General features: G+C 42.8%; 1 protein-coding gene across 4 annotated transcripts in view; it reads left to right on the top strand.

Moving 5' to 3' along the window:
* The window catches only part of ADAMTS17 (ADAM metallopeptidase with thrombospondin type 1 motif 17), a 156,352-nt gene that overhangs the window by 42,468 nt on the left and 89,477 nt on the right, over positions 1-24,407 (top strand). For all 4 annotated transcript variants that reach the window (XR_012057538.1, XM_072933771.1, XM_030281401.4 and 1 more), the window contains exon 8: positions 14,695-14,800. Coding sequence is in view for 3 of the 4 variants with exons in the window: in XM_072933771.1 (XP_072789872.1) it covers positions 14,695-14,800 (106 nt within the window). In the remaining variant the exon portion in view is untranslated. The remainder of the gene's footprint in view (positions 1-14,694; positions 14,801-24,407) is intronic.

Here is a 24,407-nt window from a genome sequence, read left to right as displayed (position 1 = left end):
ACTTTACCAGGCAATGTATTATTGAGTAAATATTCTCCAGGCCATCGCATTTCAGCATTATACAGGGTGGTGCTGATTACTGTTTGAATGAAATGCATCTTGATAGAATTATCATAGAATTTGGGAATGATTTGTGACCATTAAAGCCCAGCTCATTCCAGCCCTCTGCCATAGGACATTTTCCAGTAAACCAGGTTGCTCCAGTCCCATCCAGCCTGGCTTTCTTAAAGAAATTCAGTGCCTACCAGAACTATGGTCCTTCCTCCTCAGGAATCCAGGACTCCAGCCCAAATCCTAGCCTAGTGTCCAGCTGGTGAGTAACAAAGCTTCTGTCTATTGCCTTTATTGAAAGGAGTAAGTCACGAGGGAAAATATTTGCCATGACTTTGTTGATATTTTTTCTGATACTCTGACTTTATTCTTTGATTTCAACTCTATCTCATAAGTCACTTTATGTGCTAAATCATTGTGCAGCTTGACTGGTGCAGGTGCAAACACGTCCTGCATTCCACTCCAGGGCCATTTCTGTCTTTGTGAAATTATATAGACATGTACACAAAGCACCTGGGAATTTTATAGCTCATAGCTAAAAGGGCAGATACCTGCATGGGATGTTCCTTTCCCCTCACCCTCTTGCTATGTCTGGGGCTTTCACATGCAATCACTCTGGGGGAAAAGACTTGTTAGGACTGTTTGAGTTAACAATTCCCAGTGATCTTACAGGATGGTGTCCTGCAGAAGCAATTCAGTACATTTTCATGGTGGCATGGAGAAAAAACAATCAGAAGTATAATATTTTAATATTTTATTTTGTGTGACAGGCAGGCCTTAGGGTTTTGGTTCTCCTGAATATACTATGCTAGAACTTCTGAGTTATAGTTTTATTTCCTAGACATCTTTGTGCCTCAATTGTTTTCTAAATTAGGGATGATTTGTGGGACATTGCTTGAGAACCAAGGCTTTGCTTATGGCTAAGCAGCATTTAATGATGATTTAAAGAAATCTCTGCTGTTTATCTCGGACAGGGGTCATTGTGTTTGCAAACAGAGAGGCAGGAGCCTAAATAATGTCCAGCTAAGCCCACACTGCCAAACAACTGTCAGGAAAAGCTCTGGAACTGCTCCTGGCTACTGTGAGTGTGAGGCTGAGAAGCCTTTGAGGCAGACACGAGCAGAACAAGCTCATTATATTTGGTCTGTGGACAGACCATTAGTGTCTTTTGGGGTTTGCAGTATTTCTGCTCTTGTCTCTTGCCTCATCCATGTAAATGGAGATTTGCCATCCTTGCTGCACTTCTTCACTCTGCAGCTCCATCACTTCCCCTTGCTGAGAGTTTGTTTCTCTGGGGGGTTCTCACCAGAATGATCATAAAACAAATAAAATCATCAATTCTGCTTTCATAGCTCACCCTGCTTCTTACTTCCCCTTTTGTTATAAGAGGTTGTGGAAAGATAAATAGTGTTTCTTTTCCACAGTGTCAGACCTGCTGTCATTGCTCTATAAATAACCCCTCTGGGCTGGGAATGCCAACCTCAGGCTCTCTGCAGCAGAAAGCAGAATTTTCTGCTATGACACGCTTCAGGCCAGGTGGACAGGGGAAAATGAGGCTCATAAAAACCATTTCTCCATGGTTCTCATCCAAGAACATAGAATGATTTTGCACATCCCGATTTCCAGCCTGGCGCCGTACCCGTTAATTCCTGGTGCCTCCCTGACAGACCATGAAACTACACATTGAGGGGTTTTTGCACTGTATTTTATTGGTAAAAAAGTAATGTATTGAGAGGAGAAGGGAATGAATTTGTAAACAGGGCCTTTCCTCACTAAAATCCAAAGCTCTGTACCAAAAAGATCAGAGCTGTGATCCCCATGGTGCAAGGCTACCAGAGGCAGTTTCAGTTGCTTGGGCACTAGCCAGTTCTTCAGGTCAGTAAAATAGTGGTTAAGTCCTTCAACAGGCCAGAGGTTTGTGTTCCTTCTTTCCACTGCCTGGGTCCTTATTTTCCCCTCTGTTTTCACATTCCTGGTCAGTTTGCTGCAGACTGCAGCACTCGCAGAAAGCTGATGCATTTATAACCGAGAAACCTCGGAGGTTTTTCTTCTCCTGTCAGGCATAAATGGCTTTTATCCAGTTGACTGCTTTACAGTGCCTTTATCCTTTGCTGGCTTGAAAACATTTCATATAGTTCCTATTGTTTTATAGACCCTGTAGCTAGAAAACCAAGCTTGTGTAAAAACATCTGTACATAGCTGTGCAATAGGCTGCAGACATGCAGGGTAATAAGGCATGATTGCATTCATTGTAGCATTTGCTCCACTGGATAATCAAATAGAAGCATTCCACTTGCACACAGGATATGTAAGAGTAAAGGAAGGAAATGAAGGACAGTTGCTTACTGTACTTTTACATTTCTTTTGTTTTGCAGCTGCCAAGGCAAAATACAATTTTGAGAATGAGTTTTAAATAACGTAGAGATGAGATTTTACTGGTGATAACCAAGAAAACCACACTGAGAAGTGTGCATAAAACTTTCCCTCCCCTTCCCCAAGAAGGGAATTTGATCTGTGCTGATTTTTTTTTTTTTTTTCATTTGAATTGTTTTTTTCCCGGTTTTGGTTAATCATCTGGTAACATGACCTGGTATTATACCTAACCCATTTTGCAGGGTGTCTGGTCCTGGCAGGATTTTGCTAAACCAAGTGCACTGAGTAGACTGAAAGTCACTTTAAATCCTTGGAATGTTGTTGGGTTTTATTTAACAATTCTCCCACTGCCTCAGCACAAGCTCCGAGCTTTTCAGCTGGGATTGTGCTCCATGTAATGCAAATAGGAATTGGGTATATAACAGTACTTTGCAGCACTGACAATGTTCCTTGTATTCACCAGACTCTGAAAATGTTCCCTGTGTTTACCAGTGTGCTGAAAATGCAATAGGGAGGGTACTTCAGCCAGCTGTGAGCCACTACAAGCTCATTCCATGGCTGGAAATATTAATGGCAGGTGCTGTGGGGAAGGTGATGAAATTTTGAGCTGACCCAAGAATGCACAGACACATTCTGGAAATAAATTACTGTCTCTAAATGCATGGCAGAATACTTTGAATTTTACACATATCAGATTTGATCAGATATTCCTTGTAGAAAATACTGGGGCTTCTTTATCAAGTCCTTGCCCAATTAGATAGGAAGGGGACTACAGATAGTGAAATTTTAGCCAAATTATCATGGACAGGTGTATGTACATACATGCATGTGTGTATTTGTGTATAAACTGTCCCTTGAACAGAAGTGGATTTCCTTTGAATTTTATTTCGATACAAGGGTTCTGCTATGTAGGTTTTTTAATTTCAGGTTCAGAATCCGATAATCCGCAAGGGTTTTTCCTGGATTAGTTTGACAAGTCTTTTTACCTTTTGGATCAGCTGAGAGAAATACATTGAACTTACCAGAATAATAATAATAAAACCTGTAGACTCAACCCATCAAATACATTTCTCCTCCTGTACTCTTTCAGCTTGATTTGTAGAATGTGAAGGATTTCTGTGTTTGCTTAGCTTGGAATTAGCCTTGTATTCCTACTTGGGTTGGTGGTGATGAGCAGTCAGCAGGTTGAAGGCTTTTGTTGGTTTTGTGTGGTTGTGTCACACATTTTTGTGGGGCTGTTTGCACTAAGGCTCTGCCTGGCCCTAGCTGGGCTGCTGGGTACACATGAATGTTCTGCTGAGGATCTGCTTGTTGGTTTTAGTACTATCATCCATCAAGCTCCAGCACGTGCAGCAATATTTGTGCTGTAGCAGACAAACAGTGTAAACACTGCAGTTATTTATAAGAAGACTGGCCAGTGAGTTAGGAAACTCTGTGTGGATGTTTTTATTTATTGAAAATGAGTCCATCAGTCTAATCAGACTTTGTTGTTCTTGAAATGACAGGAAAATAGGAGACTGAAGTTAGATTTCTATTTAGAATGTATATTTTATATTTCTGTTTAAGAAATGTGTATGCTCGTGTTTCTAATTCTGTGTGCTCCAGTTATTTAGAAACACGTGGGACTAGAAGAGGCAGTTCTCTCCCTGCTGGGAGAACTTCAGCACAAAGCCCAGGAGCAGTAACATGGGCAGACACAAAATGTCCCCTGGCTCCTGCAGATCTGTGACAATTTTCTTTAGTGCCGTCACTGTCAACCTCCCGGGCTGCCACTTTTGAATTTAGTCCATAAAAGCCCCAGGACTGGGACTGTGCCTTGACTTGTGTCTGTGAGGCACCAGGGACTCTCTGGCTGCTGTCAGTCATTGCAAAGAGCTCAGTGGTATTCATCCAAATTTGTGTTTTCTTTCGCTGGAGCTCAAGTTTGAACATGAGAGATTTCTTTTTATGAAGTGTGAGAAAAGCTCAGGCTGGTCTTTTTTCAGAGTGAGAATATCTCTGTAGCTGGTGGCTTTAAAGGTGACATTTCATCTTTGAGGAATCTAGAGAAAAGGTATTAAAAAACTAGATTCAGGACATATTAAAAATATCTCCAGCCATGTTACCTCTGAAATTAGCCATTACTTCTCTTCAGTCAGACTAATGCTGTGATGTGTTTATGTCTGCATAAACCACCCTGTGGGCCATTCCCTTCCTGGGGAGAGGGTGCCAGGATGGACAGCTCTGTTTGGGAACCCAGAGGAGAGGCCCTTTGGGTTAGCAGGAACCCAAATATTTTAACTTGGTTTAGTTGAGTGTGTCTATGCCCTGTGTGTGCTTTGTGTTCATGTCTGTGTCTCTCAGTGATGGTTGTTCCCTAATATTTATAACCCCTTGTCCAATTGGAATCAAACTGGAGGATATGGAGCTCAGAAATATTAGGCTTTCAGAAGTTTTCTGAAAATTAGGAAACTAAGCAGAGGAAGGAGCCCTCTCCCTCTGATGCTGCCAGTGAGGGAAAGATTGCATGATCCATGTTTACATGAGGAGCCCCAGGTGAAAGTGTTAATCTCTAGGAAATCAAGCCATTAATTTTGAAATAAGTTTAGGAATTTTTTATTTATTCTCACCTCCCTTTCCGTGGTGCTGTTGTGCTGTGCCAGAACAAATGTGATGGGTGTTGGTGATGTGTGAGGAGGAGGAGAGGAGCAGAGCCAGGGCACTGCCTGCTGCCATGGAAGGATCATTTTCACTCCCCACCCCTGGCAGCAGAGGAATCAGCCAGGGTTGCTGAGGGGAGGTGCTGGGGACCAGTTTTGCAACCCAAGTTCTGACTTAACAGAGTAACTCAACCCCATTACCCTTATCAGGCACAGCCCTCAGGTTTGTCAGCCTTGTCAAGTCAGGCGGTGAGGTTAAATCAGCACTCAGCAAAGAATTAAAACAGAAGGGCTGAATCAAGAATTTCTAAATAAGTTTATCAGTGCTGGCTGGCAGCTCACCAGTGTGAAGCCAAGAGCTTCAGCAGCCCTGGAAGTCAGGATGTGGGAGCTGCAGATGAGAAATATCACAGGAGCAATTTGGAAAAGCATCTGTTTGGGGTTTGATCACTGAGCATCATCCCATTTGCTGGCCTGCCTTCCCTGCAGCTCACCTGAGCTGCTCTAAAGCTGCCAAGAGAACAACTTTGACAAGCATACAGCGCCTAAAAATAAAATATACTTTAAATATTAACATGTTTCAAAACTATAGGTTTATTCAGGTTTTGAGAGTAATGATTGCTGAATAATTCTGTAAGAACATGGAAACAATTTAATGGGGAGCTGTGGAAAAATGCCATTCATCAGCAGCACAGGTGTTCAGCCATCACCAAAATGTTCAGCAGACTGGGCTGACACTCTCCAGACACTGAAATATTGTTCATTGCACATTACTGAAAGTTGTTTAACCATTGCAGGACTGATCCTTGCTCATGAACCCACCCCTGGCCAACACCACAACAGGGGAGATAGGCATGGTTTGGGAAAGCTCTTGGAACTGTTAAAAGAATATTTTAGTTTAATTTGTGAAGCTTCTTGAGTTTCTTAGTGTTTGTAACTACAGGAAGGGGAAAACTGGAACTGAATGCTGGACCCTGACTGTTTGCTCTTAAAGCAGATGCTGTTTGGTACAGAGACTCCAAATATTTTTTCTGATTTATTGCCAAGTCTGACCTTGTCTCTTCATTCTGGAAGGGAGATAGTGAGGAATTTAAAGGCTGTAGAATCCCTGCTGCTGAATTCCATGTTCTTCTTTGTTTAGCAGTCTCATTAAAAGCTCTGATTTGATATTTTTCTTCCTTCTCTCTGAATTCATGCCCTGTGTTGAAGCAGGTGGCTCAGATGAGTTGCAGGGACAAACTGACAAGACCAAAAGTGGAATTGACAGAACTTATCTGAAAAAAGGAAGATGAAAATAGCCCCAGGGCTGGTTTTGAAACCTTACACAGTTTGCAGGGCTGCAGCTATGGCAGGCAGTGCCAGGGTTGCTTTTCCATTCCTTGGGAGATGGAAACCTGCAGGTGGAAATCTGTCCTGAGGACAGGTGTTGGCAGACTGACATAGGCAAGTAGCAGAGTGGTGGGAATGGCAGAGTTATATTTTTCTCTCTTTTTGGTGACTTATTTATTTCCTGAAAGATGCAGCTTAGGGGACAACTGATGCAATTATTGAGTTCAGACCTCTTCCACCAGACAGCACAGGTCAAAATGAAAATACTGAAATACTGATGTTTAATTACAGCTGGGAAAGGGAAGGGTGAGAGGTGTGGAGTCATTTTTATCCTGTGTCTCTGTGCTGCAGCCACTGCAGTGAAAGACAATTAAATCCAGTGCTCAGTCCTGCTGCTGCCTTGATGGGCTGCCTGCCTTTTTCATATTGTCAGGGTGATGTTCCCATGCATATGTGAAGGGAAGGTCTTGCTTAACTCTACAGCAGCTTGTAGGAATGACTGGCACTGACCACCATGAGCCCAGCACAAGATACTCAAGTCCAAATGCCTTCGAGCCCTAGGCAGAGGTGACTTTCAAGGGCCAGGATCCAAATCCTGATTTGCAGCTTGGTTTCACAGTTGTTGGTGATGTTTTCTTTGAGATCTCAGTTTCTGTTCCTGTAGCCTTTCAAAAGCATCAGATCTCTGCTGCCTTCTGCCAGATCAGATTCTTTTCTGGTGTGAGATATCCCTGAACAACATTGTACCCTGTGCCTCTCTCATTTTCTCTCACTATCTTTTATCTCTCTGATTTCCATCTCTTGTTCCTGTACCAGTTCCAACAGCTGTCCCTCCTTTCTGCTCAGTGCCAGGTTTTGCCCCCACCTCCCTGCCTGAATAATCCATGCCCTCAGACTTGTTCAGTAATTCCTCAAGTGAACCCATGATGCCAGAGACTTCTGACCCAGGGCTGGAGAGTCATTTTTCTCCAGCAGTAAGTACACACAGACATTCTCAGGGAACTCATCTTCCTTTCTGATCTTATCTCCTGCACTCCTTGACCCCTGCCTCCCTCAGAAGTGACTCCCTGCTGCCTACGAGATCAAAGTCATGTTTCCTGAAGCCTTCTGGAAAACCCATATTATCTCCTTTGCTACTTTTCTGTCCCTGTCTCTTCTCATTCCCTTATCTCTTCCCATTTCTCTTCCTGCCTTGTTCACTAAATTTGAATTATGCCAGGCTTCTGTATTCTTCCCACCACGGTGTGTTAACTCACTCAGTCCAATTCCCAACTGGAATCCCTCTCTCAAATCCACCTGGCCAGCTGTTCCCCTGCCTTTCCTCTCAACAGCTGTCCTAATATATCTCACTTGGAGTAATCAAGCCCATGGAATCCCTGTGTGTGAGAGCATGGAGACTTTCAGCACCAGGCAGTGATGTCTGTAAGCAGATGGTGAATTAGCTGCCTGGATTTGGGAATCAGCATTCAGGAACGGTGGTGTGATTTGGACTAAATGTCCCAAACTCCGTATTTTACTCGAGAAACAGGATTGCAGGAAGGAGCTGTTTGAGATCTGCATTCAGCAGCAGCCCGGGCTCCGGGGAGTGTTGAGGAGAAGCTCTCTGGAATGTGGCTGTTAGCATATCAAAGTAGAGTAAACATGGAGATGATACCCTGCTTCCTCTGCCCCAGTTAATTAAGGCACTCCTCATGTCTCCTTGGAAGGGAGGATTTATTAATGTGCTGTCATCCAGGGGAGTGATGGTTTGCTGAAAGGGAGGAGCCATTAATGGCATGAAGGATGTCATGCTGAACAAAGAGCAGATGTCAGAGAGACAGGGAATTTCTTTTATCTCCTGCTTTGCTGAGGTCTTAGATCCTGGTGTTTTATCATAAAAGCTTAGGAAAGTAGGGCTGAAAGAACTTCAGGTGGGCTTTTAATGCATTCCCCTGCTGCAAGGCAAGATCAGTGGTGCCTGTGTCACTGATGGATGTCTGCTCCATGGTGCTGAACAGGGTGCTTGTTTCCAGTTTTCTCTGAAATCCAGTGAGCACCACACCTCTCCTCAGGTATGGTGGGTGTGCTGAATATTTGTGTTTGTGATCACAAGTCCTGGTGGATGGCACTGGAAAGGAATGTGGTTTCAGAGATGCCCATGCCAAACCTCTGAGAGTTTCCAAAGGTGGTCTGCACTTATAATGCAGTGTGAATAATGTTTTTGTAGGCCTTGGATAAAGGGATCTTAAAAAGTGCTAGAACATATCTCAGCTGTCTTATCTCTCTCCATTTGGTGTCTGAAACAGCTTTTGCTGGTGTGGGTGAGGACAGATATTCATGAATCTAGGAGAGGTCTCAGTCTCCAGAGCTTTTCTACTGTCTGGGCAGCCCCCCCCGTCTAAATCAGTGAATTAGCAGAGTGTAAATGCAATGCAAATAACATTGGAATAAAGCTCTTGCCATCTTGGGGAATGTCTATGTGGGGGCAGGTTGGTAAAGGAGCACATAAATGATTCATCCATTAAACTTGTAAAACCTCAGGAGGATTCCCAAGAAACAGAAAAGCCCTGGAGAAAGACTGAGAGGTGAAGCTGAGGGTTGGCCGTGCTGGGGAGGGGATTCCACACGTTCCATTAATTGCTGTCCTGCAGGGTAATTAAACAGAGAAAAGGAAGATAGCAAAAGCACTCCTTTAAGCTCTGATGATTAAATCTTGCTGCCTCTGCAGGTTTACAGACCTGAAGAGGTCTGGCCTCACAAAGGTATTTTTATCAGGAAGGTACTGGGGAGGGCAGCTGGTTTACGTGTCAGGTAATTTGTTTGGAAATGGGCAGTGCACTCCTGCCTGAGCTCCAGCGTGGGATGAAAGAATTGACTGAGAAGTTCTGCTGAACTATGAGCTATGGCAGTGGTGCCATAGCTAAAATTTGGGTGTTCTTGCCTGAATCACAGTCCTTCCATAAAGATTATGGCACGTGGTTGAATCTGGCTTGTTCAGCTAGAGCCCTGGTGTTGTGAAATGATCACATTGGGCCACTCATTAGGCCCTTGGGTGTCATATCAATATTCAGTGCCAAGTATGTCTAGTTATTCCTAATAATCAGAAAACTATCTCCTGCCAAAGGTATTGAGCATTGCACTCATTTGTGCTAAAAGGACCTTGTGTTCTAAGGAGTTCATCCTTGTGAGCTCCAGAAACATCAGCTGGTACTGTGAACATTAGGGAGAGAGTTGATCTGTTAGTCATTCAGGGTGAGTGTAATGAAAATCAGGAGATTGAGAAAGTACCTACACTTTGTGTTTCAGCTGTTTATTTTTCCTGCTGGGCTTTTGGGATTCTGACAGTGTTGTGTACTCTGGAAATGGCAGTGTTTTCAGAGGATGAAGTTATTTTATTGGGCACTGCAGGACACTACAGCTGTCTGAGTTCTGGGAAAGTTGTGCTGCATCCCTGCAGGTCGTGGTGAACAGAGTTTTTACAGGGGTCATGTTGAAATTCAGGACAGGCTATATTCTCCAAAGGGAGAAGAGGATTCTGTACTGATGGGCACATTTGCAGCAAGTTGCCCAGGTACAGAAAGTCAGGATCTGGTGGGTATTCTCAGGAGTCCTGGTGGCTTCCATCAGCTGGTCCATGACATCAGAAGCTCTTCCTCTATAAAGACTTGAGTTCAAAATATTGTGACTTGCACTGGTGTGATTATGAACTTGTTTTCCTACCTGACTGTAGCTGTGTCTCATGCATTGGATGGTTGAACTGTAATTTCTGTAGTTGTGGTTCATGATGAGTGTGTTGTTTTCTGTGTGGTTTTTGTTAAATGCAGTAACAATGAACATTATTGCTAAGGGAAACAGTTTCCATACATGAATATTAAACTCTAATGGAAACCATGTTGTTACTGCAAGATTAACAGAAATTGGCATCTTGGAGGACTATCCAGCATTAAGCCAAATTAATCTGTGCCACTAAGATTGCATGTCCAGCTTTGAATTAGGACATTCTCATAAAATGAAGGAACAGCTCACCCTGTTCACTTCTCTGGATGATCCCTATAAACCAGACTTGGCCTGGAGGCACAGTGGTGACAGCCTTAGCCTGTCTGTGTTGTATGTGCTGGAGAGGGCCCTTCCATGGATACAGTTCTTTTTCACCTGGATACTGCTGGCTCTTGAGACCTGTGTTTATTCAGCTGTAGAGCAGTGTTAGTACCTATCTTGGAGGCAGTTTAGCGGGTTTCTTCTTTAATGTTTCTTACATTTTGGAACCTTTTCTGTGTAGGCTCTATAGAAAGGGAGAAGTATTTTTCATTTTAAGTATCACAAGCACTGGAAGATTCCCTTGGTGACTGACTTGATGTGTAAATACAGTCAGGGCATCTCTGTCAAACATATCATTGCCATTGAATGGAAAGGCAGAGCATGAATCACTTCAGGGTTTCCTGATTTTACTCCTGTAGGATGTTAAGAGAGGCTACAGGAATGTAATTGATGGCAATGTGCGAGCTGCACAAATTGAAAATCATGGGAGGATGAGAAAAACATCAGCTCAACACCAAACTAGTAATGATGGGGAATGGGAGGTTTGCTCTGAGCATGTGGATGTGCAGGGACTCTCTGTCTGTGCCAAGCAGACTCCAGGACTGGGAGTTTGGCTCCCTTCCCAACAGCAAATACATTGAGCAGGAGGAGAGCCAGCCAAGTTTTAATCAAGTAAAAGTTCTGTATCCAGAGGTGGTTGGCAAAAGAAGAGATTAAAGTATTAGGAGTGCAATGAAAACAAGACATTAGAGAGTTGAAAGCTGGAGTACCTGGACAAACCACTTGCTGAGTGAATATTCCAGAGCCATCAGGAGGGAGCCCCAGGTGTTTGGAGTAGGACAAAACGGGAACTCACACACCAGGACTTGTCTTCTCCCAGCTTTGGCCATCCCTGTGGCAAGTGTGTAATATCCTCATGCCTTGCTGGGCTGGGGGGAGAGATGGGATCATTCCCCTTGGAGATACTGCTGGTGGAGGGCTCATAGCTGGCAGGAAGGCCAACAGCTGCAAACTGTTTATGTATGACAAGTTTTTGGATAAATGTGAGTTTACACAGTTGCCTGTGTCCCAGGCTTTACTGTGGAAGTGCAGATAGCTCTTCGTGTCCAAGCCCAAGCACAGAAGTTATGGGCTATAATTATGTAATTTCTCAGGAGAGAAAGGAAAAAACCCTTATGCTTGGTAATAGTAAAAATAGGAATTGGCTTTCCTTTCCCTCTTCCACTGATGCTCTTGCTTGACCTTTTTTATATATTAAAAATAGATTTGTGGTAATTGCTGACAGCATATCTGAAAGATAAGGACATTTTACCCCCAAAGAAAGTCATATCTGTATATTTGCAGAGGCACATGAGAAGTGTGGGGTTTTCTTAAAATATGAAAATCCCAGTTCAGCTTCCTTCCCTATTTTTCATTTTCACACGCACACACCTGTCTCACAGACAAGGCCAGAGGCAAAATTACCAAATAAAAGCATTTCCTCTTATATTATTCCCAGCCTGGTAGAACCATGACACGCCAAGATTTTCACAAACATGTCAGAATTTGTGAAGTTTTTATTCCAGTTCTGCAGACTTGAAAGGCTCAGATAAAAATCTGGAAATTTAAGAGGCAAACAACAGTTTCCATTCATCCCAATGAAGACATAAATCATGTTAATGCAGCTACCAAGGCATTGTGCTACTATTGTTGTTGGTTAAAGGTGTATTTTTCTCTGCATATCAGTTATGTGGATCATTTTACTGGCTTACAAAAAGGTTGCATTTATGTTAATGGTTCAGATAGATTTACTAAAGAACTGGAGTATGTTTGTAGATCAATAATTTATTTGCTGTTGATATTCTGATGAAATGAATTAATGCTAAAATGTATTGGTCCAAAGGAAAATTATAGTCTTAGGAAATAGTTGATAGAAAAAATAGATATAAAAAACGTTTTTTAAGGCAAGCTTTTTCAGGCTTAAAATGTGATATCAATTTGTTATAACTGGCTTGCTGTTCCAGAATGACTCTTATTAATAAGCACTCAGCAGTTCACGAGCTGGACTTCTTACTGAGTTCATTCCATGTACTCCAAAGGTTTCTGCTCTTCCAGCATTATAAGTTTCTCTGCCCAGTCCATTTCTGTAATAATAAACTAATTTTAAACGGCTACATTTTTTAAATTGATCATTGCAGATATCATAAAATGGCCACACAGGATTCACATTAAGCACTGAGAATAGCTAATAAAAATAGATGACTAAGAGTCTGTAACTGAGCCACAGTCACTACTTCTTTGACCACTGGTGGATATACAAGTCCTTAATCATTTCTTTTCCACCTTTGAATAATGAGGGTTTTAGCACAGAGCAGAAGCCAAAATAATAATGTGGATATGCATTGCCAGGTTCAGTGGGGATTAGAGCCACTAAACAAAGAGTTCAGAAGAATTACTATTTGGGATAATGTATTTGACATTTTAATTGGTATTTAACATATTTTAATATATTGGTGGAATTCTAGACTGTTCTGCTGCACCACACCTCCCAAAAATGGGAATGTTGCCCCCTTCCATCTCCATGATGGCAAACATAGACCCAGACTCATTTTATAAAATCTCTCGGAAGGAACTTGGCATGAATAATTGAAAGGAAAAGTGACTTGCCTGATTGACCGTGAGTCTGAAATGCAATTGTTGCTCCCCAGTTAAAACCTCACATGTCAGATACAACTGAGAGAGATACTGGCACAGGTTAATGGAAAATAAAGGTGGAATAATCAGGTTTAGTAGTAGGAATAAAACACTTTTGGTAAAATACCTGCTTTGGTGAAAGGGAATCAAAATATCTCTCCTTATTCAGTAAAAAGTGTCTTTCAGCTAACTCAAAGACTTGTTTTTGTCTTCCCTTTAACCAGAAAGGTTAAAGGGAAGCCACCAGGTGTGTGTGGACTGAGCTTGCAGTCTCAAAGACATTTCCCAAGAAGTCTGTTCCTGTTCCTTCCGAGCAATTCCTTGACGTCCTTTAGACTATTTTGCATGCAAAAAGCAAGTCAGTCCAAAATTCAGCCTTTTTGGCCATTGATTTAAAAGGTCTTTACCTCTTTTTTTTTTTTTTTTTTTTTTTTTTTTTTTTTTTTTGGTATGGATTTGCCCTTTCACAGTCAGAATTTGTAAAGTAAGCAAGTGTTAGTGCCTTTACTCTTCACTGCAAGTGCTGAAGTAGAAGGCTGTTGCCTATCCCTTCATTCCATCCAAAACACCCCTGGCAACTAATATCCACATCCTTATGGTTGTCAAATCTCTTAAAAACAGATCTGGACTTCTTCCAGGTCTAAAGTTTTACATTTGCACCCTGATAAACACAGCTTTGTCAACTCTGAGAGGAAAAGAAAAGAAAACTGGGAGATCATGGCTTCATTGCATGGTCATGGTCTGCTCCTTAAAGGCAGCTCCATCCGTGGAACAAGGACTGCAGTGAGGAAATAGATTCCCTGTGTGCTGTTAAATAAAGATAAAAGCAGATATATCCACGGGGACACCCTGAGCTAGCCTGTGTGCCAGCACAGCATTCCCAAGTGCAGTGGCACTTTCAGCAGGGGCCACTCTGCCTGCAGGAAGGGCAGATGAGGACTATTGTTTTTCCATAGCAGAGGTTCCATGCCATAACTTTTGAATTCCTTTTTGGCCTCAGCCTCAAACTGTTCGTGGTGCCCACACAAACAGGAGAATACTGTGCATGGATCAAATCCTAAATTCCACTCAGTAACAGGAGACTTGTGCCACCTACATTGGCTTTGTGACTCACCAGCAGCACTTTGCCAGCTCTCCTGGCTCTGACACTCTCGCTTGCTTTTAAGAGTGAAAATAAGGGAAAATGTAAGATCTTTTCAGAGTCTCTGCTTTATTGTTTTATTCCTGCTCCCTGACTTCATTCTGAAAATCAGGAGAACTCCATTTAAGTGCTTGCTCGCTGCATCTTCTAATGCTGTAGTAGAGGGTATTAATAGACAAGTTTAGATGAATTTTTGGGGCAGTGAAATATATTTTTAAGACAGTGAAATATATTTTCCAACAAAAGCAGTGAAGGTGAGTGTGTTTTACTTATTTCCTGTCTGACAAAACTCTGGATTGATTCTTCACTAGGGTAAGGAAGAAACTACTCAAATGACTTTGTATAGAAACTGCTCTAATATTTTTCATTCTGGTTGCATTTTTGGTCATTTGGTTGTTACTGCTTTATGTTTTGAATGAATGAGCTGTTTCGCTAGTTCTGATGGGAGCATTCTCTGTGTTTCTGTTGCAGGAATTGCTTATCTAGGAGGTGTCTGCAGTGCCAAAAGAAAATGTGTTCTTGCTGAAGACAATGGTCTCAATCTGGCATTCACAATTGCACATGAACTTGGGCACAAGTAAGAACTTCTCCTTCTGTTTCCTTCTTTACTTATGCCACTGCAGGATACTTTTATTTAAAGCCAGACAAGTGCAGTTACTAGAGTGGTGTGTTTGTTATGATTTCATAAATGTAGCACATTGATACATAACCTGATTTTCAGGAGGCTTATGTAATTACCCATTTTAGCATGCAGAAATCTTTCTAGCTGTTCTTCCCCTGTTTTCAGCTCTCTGTTCAGATTCTGAGTAGCATAAAGAGGACTCAATCTCTTAAATGATTGACAGTAATAGAGACAAATTCTGATTTTCTTTACAAATTCAGTGTAGAATAGGTCCACAAAACCAACATGAGCTTCAAAATCTTTGAACTTGCTAAGTTTTTTTCTGAAGTTCAGGTGTCTATGTCAAGGACTTTAATAGTTAAATAGTTTGGTAATGGTTTCATCTCTGCATGTGAAGTAATCTGCTGTGACTGAAATGGTAAACATCAGTATTTTGGAAATGCCCTTAAGCAGAATTATTTGATCAACAGAAAGAATTCCTATAAATTGATTTATCAGCTCAATCACACCTTAGTAAGACACTTTGAACACACTGGAAAAAGCAAGAAAGAACATGACAAGTCCTAGTCAGACAGCAATTTGCTGAATGAGATTACTGGGTACTTTCTGCAGGTGACTTTGGAGACTCTTTAAAGCTGCCTGTAAATATCCTATGGGCAGAAGAAAACAAAATTGACTGGAAGAGTCAGCTGCATGCTCTTAGTGCAGATAATGAGTTAACCAAAGGTGAGCTCCACATTCCCTGCTCTCCAGGCCCAGTGTCACTCATAACACTGAAGAGCTTTTTCCCCTTTCCATTGGCATCACTCTGGTTCCAGTGTCACAATTAGGCTGTGGAAGGTACAGAATTAGGCCAGGAACAAAGTTTTACAGGGGGCAGGACTGTGCCTGGGGGGTTTTCAAGCACTCTTTCCTTCAGCCTCTCTGGATGTAAGGTGGAAATCCCACCTTTGTTCCTGCAGTAAGAAGTTGTGCCTGAGGTTTTCCTGCACCCTTCCTACAGCTCATGTGTCTGGTGTATCTTCCTTTCCTGCAGTAAGAAGTATTTCACAGCTAAGTCAGAGCCAATGGAGCGTGTTCAGGTTCTGGCCAGTCTCATTCCATGACAAATAATTATTTTATGGCAATGTATTTCAAAGTTGCATGGAGGATATTTAGGTTACCTACCAAAAATGAATCTCCTGTTCACCCTCCAGTGACACCAAAGGCAGCTGAGCCAAACCGAGGGTGGTTTCAGCAGAAATGAAGGACATTTGGTTTTGGTTTTATTTAGATTGCACGCCAAGATGTTAAACTGAGCCTAAACTTAATAACAAATTAACCTGTGGGTAATGCTAAGGGAAATTCAGCACTCATCCTTGGATGGGCCAAGAGCAAGAGGGAAAAATACTTGAGCTGCAGAAAATCCAGCTGTGTGAAAGAGTGAGACTGGTCTGCCCTGGTGTTTGCCAAGTTTCTCAGCAGAGCTGACAAGCTTCCTTCTAATAATGCCTTCCAAAAAAATCCCCATCATAAATAGGGGATGTAATGCTTTCAGATATGGCTCTCCATCTGTGCAGAAAATTGCAAACTCCATTTTCATTTCTGAGGGCAGTTTTGGTGGTAAGACCACAGTGTCTTTCCTCTGCTGGTTTTCTTTCTTTGCCTTCATCTTGGAAAACTATTTCGGGAGTACTGGAGGGGTGTGGGGGTCAGTAAGGGTCAGTTTAGGGACCAAGGGATTGGAGTGATGGGGCTCTGGGAGGGCACAGGAGCCAGGAGGGCTCCAGCTGAAGGTTGCAGAAGCTGTTGGGAGGATTTTGCTGCCACGAGGGTTCAGGGACATGTTCCAGGTTCTCTCACCCCACAAGGAGCTGCAGTTCTCTGTCACACATTGGGGCAAACCCTTCTGCCCCCTCTGCCTTGCCACCAGCAGCCTAATCAACCCCCAGTGCTGCCAAATCAAAACAGAGAGGGGGAGATGCCATGTCTGTCACCCCCCAACCTGAGCAACAAAATCATCCCTCTGTGCTGTCACCCACCAGTGGCCTGGCTGCTCATTTCAACCTCTGACCAGTTGTCTGGTGCCTTTCTGGAGGCCAACAGCAGTCTTTTCATTGACATTGCAAGGTGTCAGGCCTTCTTCTTCTGGTGTTGACCTGCAATAAGATGCTCTGAGCAGTCATGTTTCAGCACATCTTGTGTGAATAGAAGAGTTCGTTGCAGAGTTTAGTGTTTTTGAGTGAAATGTAAGGAAACCCATTGCAGACAGGAACACAAAGGAAGCTGACGTGAGCTTTAAAAATGAAAACCAAGGAAAACTAGGTGCAAGTTTCTTAATTTAAAACAAAATCCAATCAAAACTTACATCCATATTGGCAAAAATATAAATTTTGGAAAGCCATAATTTTGAGCTTTATTGAAGTCTGATTTCATTATGAGTGTAGAAAAGCTGAGATTTATTATTCTTTCCTTAAGACTAACAAATGTCTGTGGAGATCACAAGCCCAGTTTGGCATTCACAGATAGTTTCTGATGTGGACTTTGGAAAAAGTGGATGGATTACTAATTGATGTGTCAGATTCCTAATCTGCCACTAATGTCATTTGGACTGACTGCAAAAACCACTATTCAGACAGCTGTGCTGTGAAAACATGGAGACACCATTAAGTACGTCCATTAGGAAGAAATAGGTCCTATGAAAGTTGAAGGATGGAAGTTCATCTTCAGGTTTAACCTGTGGAATTGTTGCTTGATGATGGGGTGAGGGATGTGACTTTTGTACTTAAATCTCCAAGTCTGGACTGAGAGTTTTGGTCCATGGGTGCAAAGGGAACATCCATCTGTATTTAGATACAAATTTTCTACAGAGGATCCAGGAGAAGAGTCTTGCTGTTACAGAAAGGTAACAGGCAGGGAGCCCAGTGAATGTATATTGAGGCTGCAAATCACAAACCTCACACAAGACAGGACCCTCGGCAAGCCTTGTTCCTTCAGTCAGCTGGGTCAGCAGTGGATGCCTTTTAAAACAGCACACTTGAGTGTGACCAGGGTTTGTTGGGTTTTATCCAGGATTTGCTGGGTGGGGTCCTGACCTACACAGAAGGGAAGACCCAGAGATCACAGTGGTCACTAGTCTTAAAATGTACCAGTCTAAGGTCTTCATATTATAAACATAATATGAACACTGACATTTCTTACCCTCGTCTTTCCTCAGAATTGTGGGCAAGTCCATTAGTGAAAGCCTAAAAGTGCCCTGCTTTTGTCACCAGGATCCTGACTGGTGCCTCTCTCCTCCTCCACCTCCTGAACTGCACCAGTGTGAGGCTGATCTGAGATTCACACCCCAAACACCACCCTGAACAACCGACTTGGAGAAAAATAGTGCCACTTCCCCCCCTCCTGCTTCCCTCTTTGCCTACAGCAGTGACTTAGTTACCATTTTTAAGTCCTTCTCCAAAGAAAAAGTCCAATAAGTTTTTGGAGACAAAAGCTGGGATTCATCCGTGTATCCATTATCCCTGCACGGAGCGGAGTGGCTGCAGCCAGAGGTTTTTCAGTTCAACAATGCCAGCTTTGTTGCCATTGCTGTTTCTTTCAACAGCCTCAGCTTTCCTGTTGTGGGATGGGGGCAGGCTTGGGTGAGGAGGGAAGATTCCCACTCATGAGCCAGAGGAACCTGGCACTGCCAGGATGGGGAGAGAATGGCCTGAGGTGGTGTGGCTGGGAGCCCCGCTGGGGCAGATGCCCTTAGGAAAGGGGATTAAAATCAACTGACAATAAGCAAGGAGCTGGCTCTTGCCAACAGCCTGAAACCCCACGGCCTCAAACTTGAAGCTGAAACAGATGAGGACAAAAATGAGTCCAAAGGTAAAAGCCCATAATGCACAAACCAAACAGCTCAGGGCTTGGAATCAGACAAGAGAAGGGTTTGGAACTGGCAGGTTTCTCTCCATTGTGCTTATTTGCTTTAGATGTTAGGTATTGATAGCTGTAGCTTGGTTAAAATTACTTCAGGGTGCATAATTATTCGCTGCTTTTGTGGTGTGTCTCAAGCATTGTGGTGTTGCAGGTGAGGGAAGAGCACTCTGGACTCTGGATGTTCCCTCTGTGGCCTGGTATTTGTGCTGATGGACTTGTGAATAACAGTGGCCTCCCTGATCTGTAGTTCTGCACCCAGCAGAGAGATTCATGCAGATGTGCCAGAATGTGAAAGCATTGCAGGCTGAGGAGGAGTGTCCCTGAGCAGATCCCAGAGGTACAGAGTGATGCCCTGTAACAATTAGCACCAGCAAACTCAGTCACTGTGTGCAGCTAGTCAGGATTCCTGAAAACCAAGCAGGAAATTTTCCCCCTTCTCCCCTGCCCCACAATTTATAAAGAATTGATCATAATGCATTTTAAAAAGGAAAAGTTTCATGTGGAAGCTGAGGACTACTCTGGTAAATGTGACAGATCTGTGCAGACAGGTAGTGCTGCAGAGTGCACACTGTGCTGATAGAAACCTCTTTCTTTTCCTGGATCAGCCTGTCCTGCCATTCCAGTCAGTACAGTGCCAGCAGCATTGGAGCCAGACAGCCAAATCATGGTGCTGGGGCAAAGGCAGTGCTTCTGGAAGCCATGGTGAAATGGAGGGACCTCTGCTAAAAATTCTCTCATTTTGTCCTGGGGTTATGACATTTAGGTGCAGGATATGGGAGCTGAGAAGCTGTTTTGAAAGAAAAAATGCCAACAGCCCTCTTTTTCAGAGCAGCTCAGTACAGTTTAACTCTTGAACTCAGAGCTCTACCAGTGGAGGCAGCTACGTGTAGTTTCTGTCCTGGCTGATTTTAAACATTAACTCTATTTATAAAAAAAAAAAAAAAAATCTCTTACCTGGGCTTCTTTATCTTTTCCGTGTTTCTCTGAGTTAGTCCCACATTTATCAGGCAGGTTCTGCCTGACCTGAATTTCTGTGGAACATTTGTCTTGGTTGCTGTTGCAGAAATACACCAATGTGTCCCCAGATTACTTCATACCTCCCAAAAGGCATGAAAACCAACATTACTGAAGTTGTAGACTCCAACATGCAGAAGCACCAAAGTCTCAGTTTCAGGGTTATCCAGACAACTTCAGTTATAACTCTGCTCCCTCTGTACTGCAAATGAGGTCAAACATCTACTCACAGGGTAGGATTTCAGCATGTAGTTAAAGACTTTACTTAAACACATACCCACAAGCATCTTATTCACTCCTGTGAATTAATATTTTACTGTAAAAGAGATCTTTTGCAAAGAGGTGCCCATCCTGTGTGTCTGTGAGGTAACACCCAGTTCTGGATGGCTCAGGGATGTAGCCTGTGGCTGCCAGGACCTGTCCAGTGTCTGGATAAACCTCTCCAGTGGCACTGCTGGCAGTTTGGGTGTAGATCCTGCCTTGTGTTGGGGAGCTGTGATTCCCTCGGTGCCTTCATAAACCCTGTGTGGCCCTTCAGACCATGCTGTGTCAGAACTCACATCTCTGCATTTGGAGTGCTGGAAAATCAAGGTCAGTTGGATCCCAAGGAGCACTGGAGCCAGAGAAAATCCCGTGCAGCTTTTATTCTTACAAGCTCAGGTATTTCTGACTTTGCTGCACCAGGACTTCCTGAGTAGCTGGAGAGTTGCATTTAGGCAGTGCCTGCCCCAGCTCTATTCTCCTGGTGCCAGAATCCCCACTTGAGATCTCCCAGGAGGACGTAGCTGTTCCAGTATATTGCAGTCCCAGGAGTACTGGGAGGGACTGGCTGCTGTGTAGACATACCCTGAGGCTGGCCAAAAATGCTGGCAGCGGTCCGTACCCACCCTGGAGTTGCTAATTTTATTTTCTGCCATTTGTGTTGTAAATCTGTTGAGGAATGTCTCTCTCTCCCTGTTCCCAGGCTCCCTTTTCGTGCTCCCCTCCTCCCAGGTTTCATTCTTCTTCCACAGATAATTGCAAGCACATTTTCACATTTCAGTTGTCCTTCTCTGTACAACTCCAAAGGACATAATGGAACACTGCCTATTTCATCATATGTGCTTGTACATCAGAGTGGTATGATCTAACCAAAGCAGTTATTTAATAACAGGTTCTGGTTCAGAGAAAGAATAAGTATATCCTAAAATTTCAGGAGATGCTTCCTCCACTTCTGATAACACACGGAGAGGTCTGTTTTAAATAAATTATTATTATGTACCGTAGGAGCTTGATAATAACTTTCTGAAAACCATGTCCTAAGTTAGTCAAAAGGAAGCAGAGATCAAAGACAGGTTTAAACATACGAATAAAACAATCAGTGGAGACTTCTGCCAGCATGGATGATTTGACCTGGGGAGAAGGTAGTGGTGGAGCAGCACTAAACAGTAAGTGTCTTGGCCGTGGTATTGACCTTGTCTGGGCAGGTTGTTTTTGCAATGGCAGTGGGATCACGCAGAGAAAAATTTAAAGAAAAAGAAAATTAGGTACAAAAATCACACAGAGAAAAAGAATATTGGGGAGGAGAAATTGAGAGGTTTGTTAGTACTGTGCTCTGGATAAATCTCAGTTTGGGTGTATTTTTTTAGTTTTATGTAAAGCTGCAAGATATTTCCAGGTGCGTTTACTGAACCTGCTAATCCTGGCACAGTAGCAGGGTACCTTCCCTCTGTTATGATTATCTCGTGACAGAGATTCACCTATAAAGGTTTCACCTTTGTACCATCAAATTTGATGCTTTATTTACAGTACTGGAATGTAATAACATTGGAAGTGGGCGTGGGAATGTCCACATCCCGTTGCTTTCTGGACTCTTGTGGCAAACATTAGTTCTGGGTAAGGGTTTCTTGCTGCTTTGTGAAGGATCTCTGTGTAATCCCTCGGGAAGCAACGTTCCCTTGCAGTCCCTCTAATTCCTTTGTTTTTGAGCATCTTGTACAGCTTTGCTTAACATAATAAAACTGCAGCAAACAGGCGAACGACAGCCATTTAGAAACACAATTTTTGTTCAATCAATAGCTTTGTAGCTTTGCCAGCTCTGCCTTTCTTTTTGAAGGCTTACTCTGCTGAGTAAGCCAGGGCTGTGTTAAGTGGCTGGGCTGTAATGATTTGGCAAACCTTGCATCTGCTTCCTGCCACGAGGGTTCTGGTTTCATACTCCACTGGCTTTGCTGGCAACAGCCTGGTGTACCCAGTGACCCAAAACGTGGGGACAGTACAAGCCCCCATTGTGCAGCCTCCCACTGCACACTAGCACAGGAAATATTAAGTTTGTAAGTGCCATTTACCAAATAATAATTTGTTTTTATACAAGGGCAGCGATCTAGATGAAATATTTACTTTTCTGCTAGCAGTTGGGTTCCAATAGCCTGTAACCTGTGCTGTCTGCCTGGCATGCTGAGTTCAACAGGTTCCAGGTGAAAATGACTTCCCGAGCTGGGGAAGGTGATAAATCCCAGACTGTCACTTGGAAACGCCTTTGGTAGTAAGTCAGCAGCAGCAATGCCAGTGGAAATGTTGTTGCCACAATAAATGTGGTTCCCTTTAGCTGTTACGTCAGTGGAAGGCTGTGCTAGGGTGGAACAAGGTTGGCTGCCTCTTGGCCAACAGTTGTGTTGGGAAATAAAATTCAGCAAAAAAGAGTTTACTGGAGAAATGAAGTAAACAGGCCTGCTTTGTTCTCAGTGATCCCTTTCCATTTGCAAAATTCTCCCTATGCTGGATGCCAGGCCTGTTTCCATTGCTGGATCCAGCCCAGCAGGGAGTTTGTTGTCTACATCTTTATTTGAACCCCAGTTTCCATGAAAAAGAGAATAGCCCACAGTTTTCAGCTTTTGCTTAGATAAAACAAATCAAAGCATAAGGAATCTGATAATAATAATTTGCTCTCGCTTAAAAAGTTTCCTTCCTGCTTGGCTCTAATTAGCTCAGGGCTTTAAAAATGAGTATTTTTCACTGTACCTTCTTTCTGTGCTCCAAAGTCCATTGGGACACTCATCTTATACACCACATCTTATCCACATTTGGGACAGTTTGACCTCTCAGAGTTTCTCATGTCCACACTCTGGTAGCTGTTTCTCACCTGCTAGTGGCAGTCCAAATCCTGCCTGGCTCTTCCTGCTCCCTGCTGAGCTCCTTTCCTCCCACCCTGCTGTTTGCCAACATCACTCTGGAGACAGTTAATGAAGTGACAGCTTTCTAATCTAGCTTTTAAATATTCATTTTAATTGCACATTGTAAAACTAGGCTGCAGGATAAAGAAATGCTCCCTAGAAACAGTTTGTGCTTCTTGGTTCAGGTAGTCTCTGTACTTAGGGAAAGTGTCTTTCCTTCAAAGGAAAAACACAGCTTCCTTTCTTCCTCCTGAAAACACAACCAGCAGCACTTTTCAATGGGTGAATTCTTTCCTGTCTGGTTCCTCCTTTATCTCAAGTAAAGCTGCCTGCTGTGTAATGTGGGATAGATGTAGTCCAAGAAGGCAGAACTCTTCCCTACTATCCATCATGAGTCACCATGGTCAGAAGTGGTCAAATTCTGATAAAAGAGCAGATTTGCCTGCATTTAGTAGTTTTAAAGAAATGCTGCAAATTGGATTTTCCTACAGGAGCATTATAATAATGACTTTGCCATCAGCTTTCCTGCCTGTGTGAACAGGCATCACTTAATTTGAAGTATCACCTCCACTGTGTATTTATTTTACCTCTTTCTCCATTATTTCACTGTTATTGACACATTTCCAGTACTAATTCAGATATGACCTGAGGGCTTTCTCCAGTCAAAGAAAAGGCCAACTTGTTTGCTTAGTAAAATGTATTAATATTTTCTTTTTATACATTAAGTACTACCTTCCATACCTGCAGCTCCTTCTGAGCTGTTTATGTGTGTTGAAGTAACTTCACCAGGTTTGCCAAATGTGAGATTGCAGGAGCCCCTCTGAGCACAATGAACAGAAGAACACGAGAAAACCTCATACACGTCTCCAGAAAGCTGTCACCAGTTAGGTGACACACACCCTACACCTCTTATCAGCTAGAGACCCTCTAAAACAGTATCTTCTCTTGAAAATAACAAACTTTTTTCTTTTTCTGTAATTTCTCTTCACATTAACATGTTCAAGACAAAGTTATTAAAAGCAAGAGTGTCTTTTCAAGTAGCTTTTTACTTTCCTCATGTTCCTTAGACAATATGAAAGCAAACTTGACTTGATTAGCACTGAGGTTTGTAGGCAACCAGGCACACCCACTACCCAAAGAATTTAACTTCAGTATTGGTCTGAACATATCATTGCCAAATAGATTTGATACCAGGCCATAATTTGCAACATTCCTGTTTGCTATGGAGTCTCTCCCTGCTGATAAAATGAGTGAAACTGAGATAAATTGCTTAACTTCTGCAATCATTTACAAAGAGCCTTGGCCAGGTGGTCCTGGTATTATAAATTATTTTACCAGCTGAACAATTATGAAAAGTCCCAGGAGTTTAGGGGGCTGGTGTATGGGAGTGCCACTGTTGGAAACAAAAATTTTAGAGTTGGATCATGTATTTCCTGTGCAGCTTTTTTCCCAGTCAGTTCTGGTGGGTTTTTCTCATTTTTGGAAGCAAAAGCAAG

Source organism: Taeniopygia guttata, chromosome 10, assembly GCF_048771995.1.
Source record: "Taeniopygia guttata chromosome 10, bTaeGut7.mat, whole genome shotgun sequence".
Taxonomy (NCBI): Eukaryota; Metazoa; Chordata; class Aves; order Passeriformes; family Estrildidae; genus Taeniopygia; species Taeniopygia guttata.
This window is presented reverse-complemented; position numbering and strand designations above follow the sequence as displayed.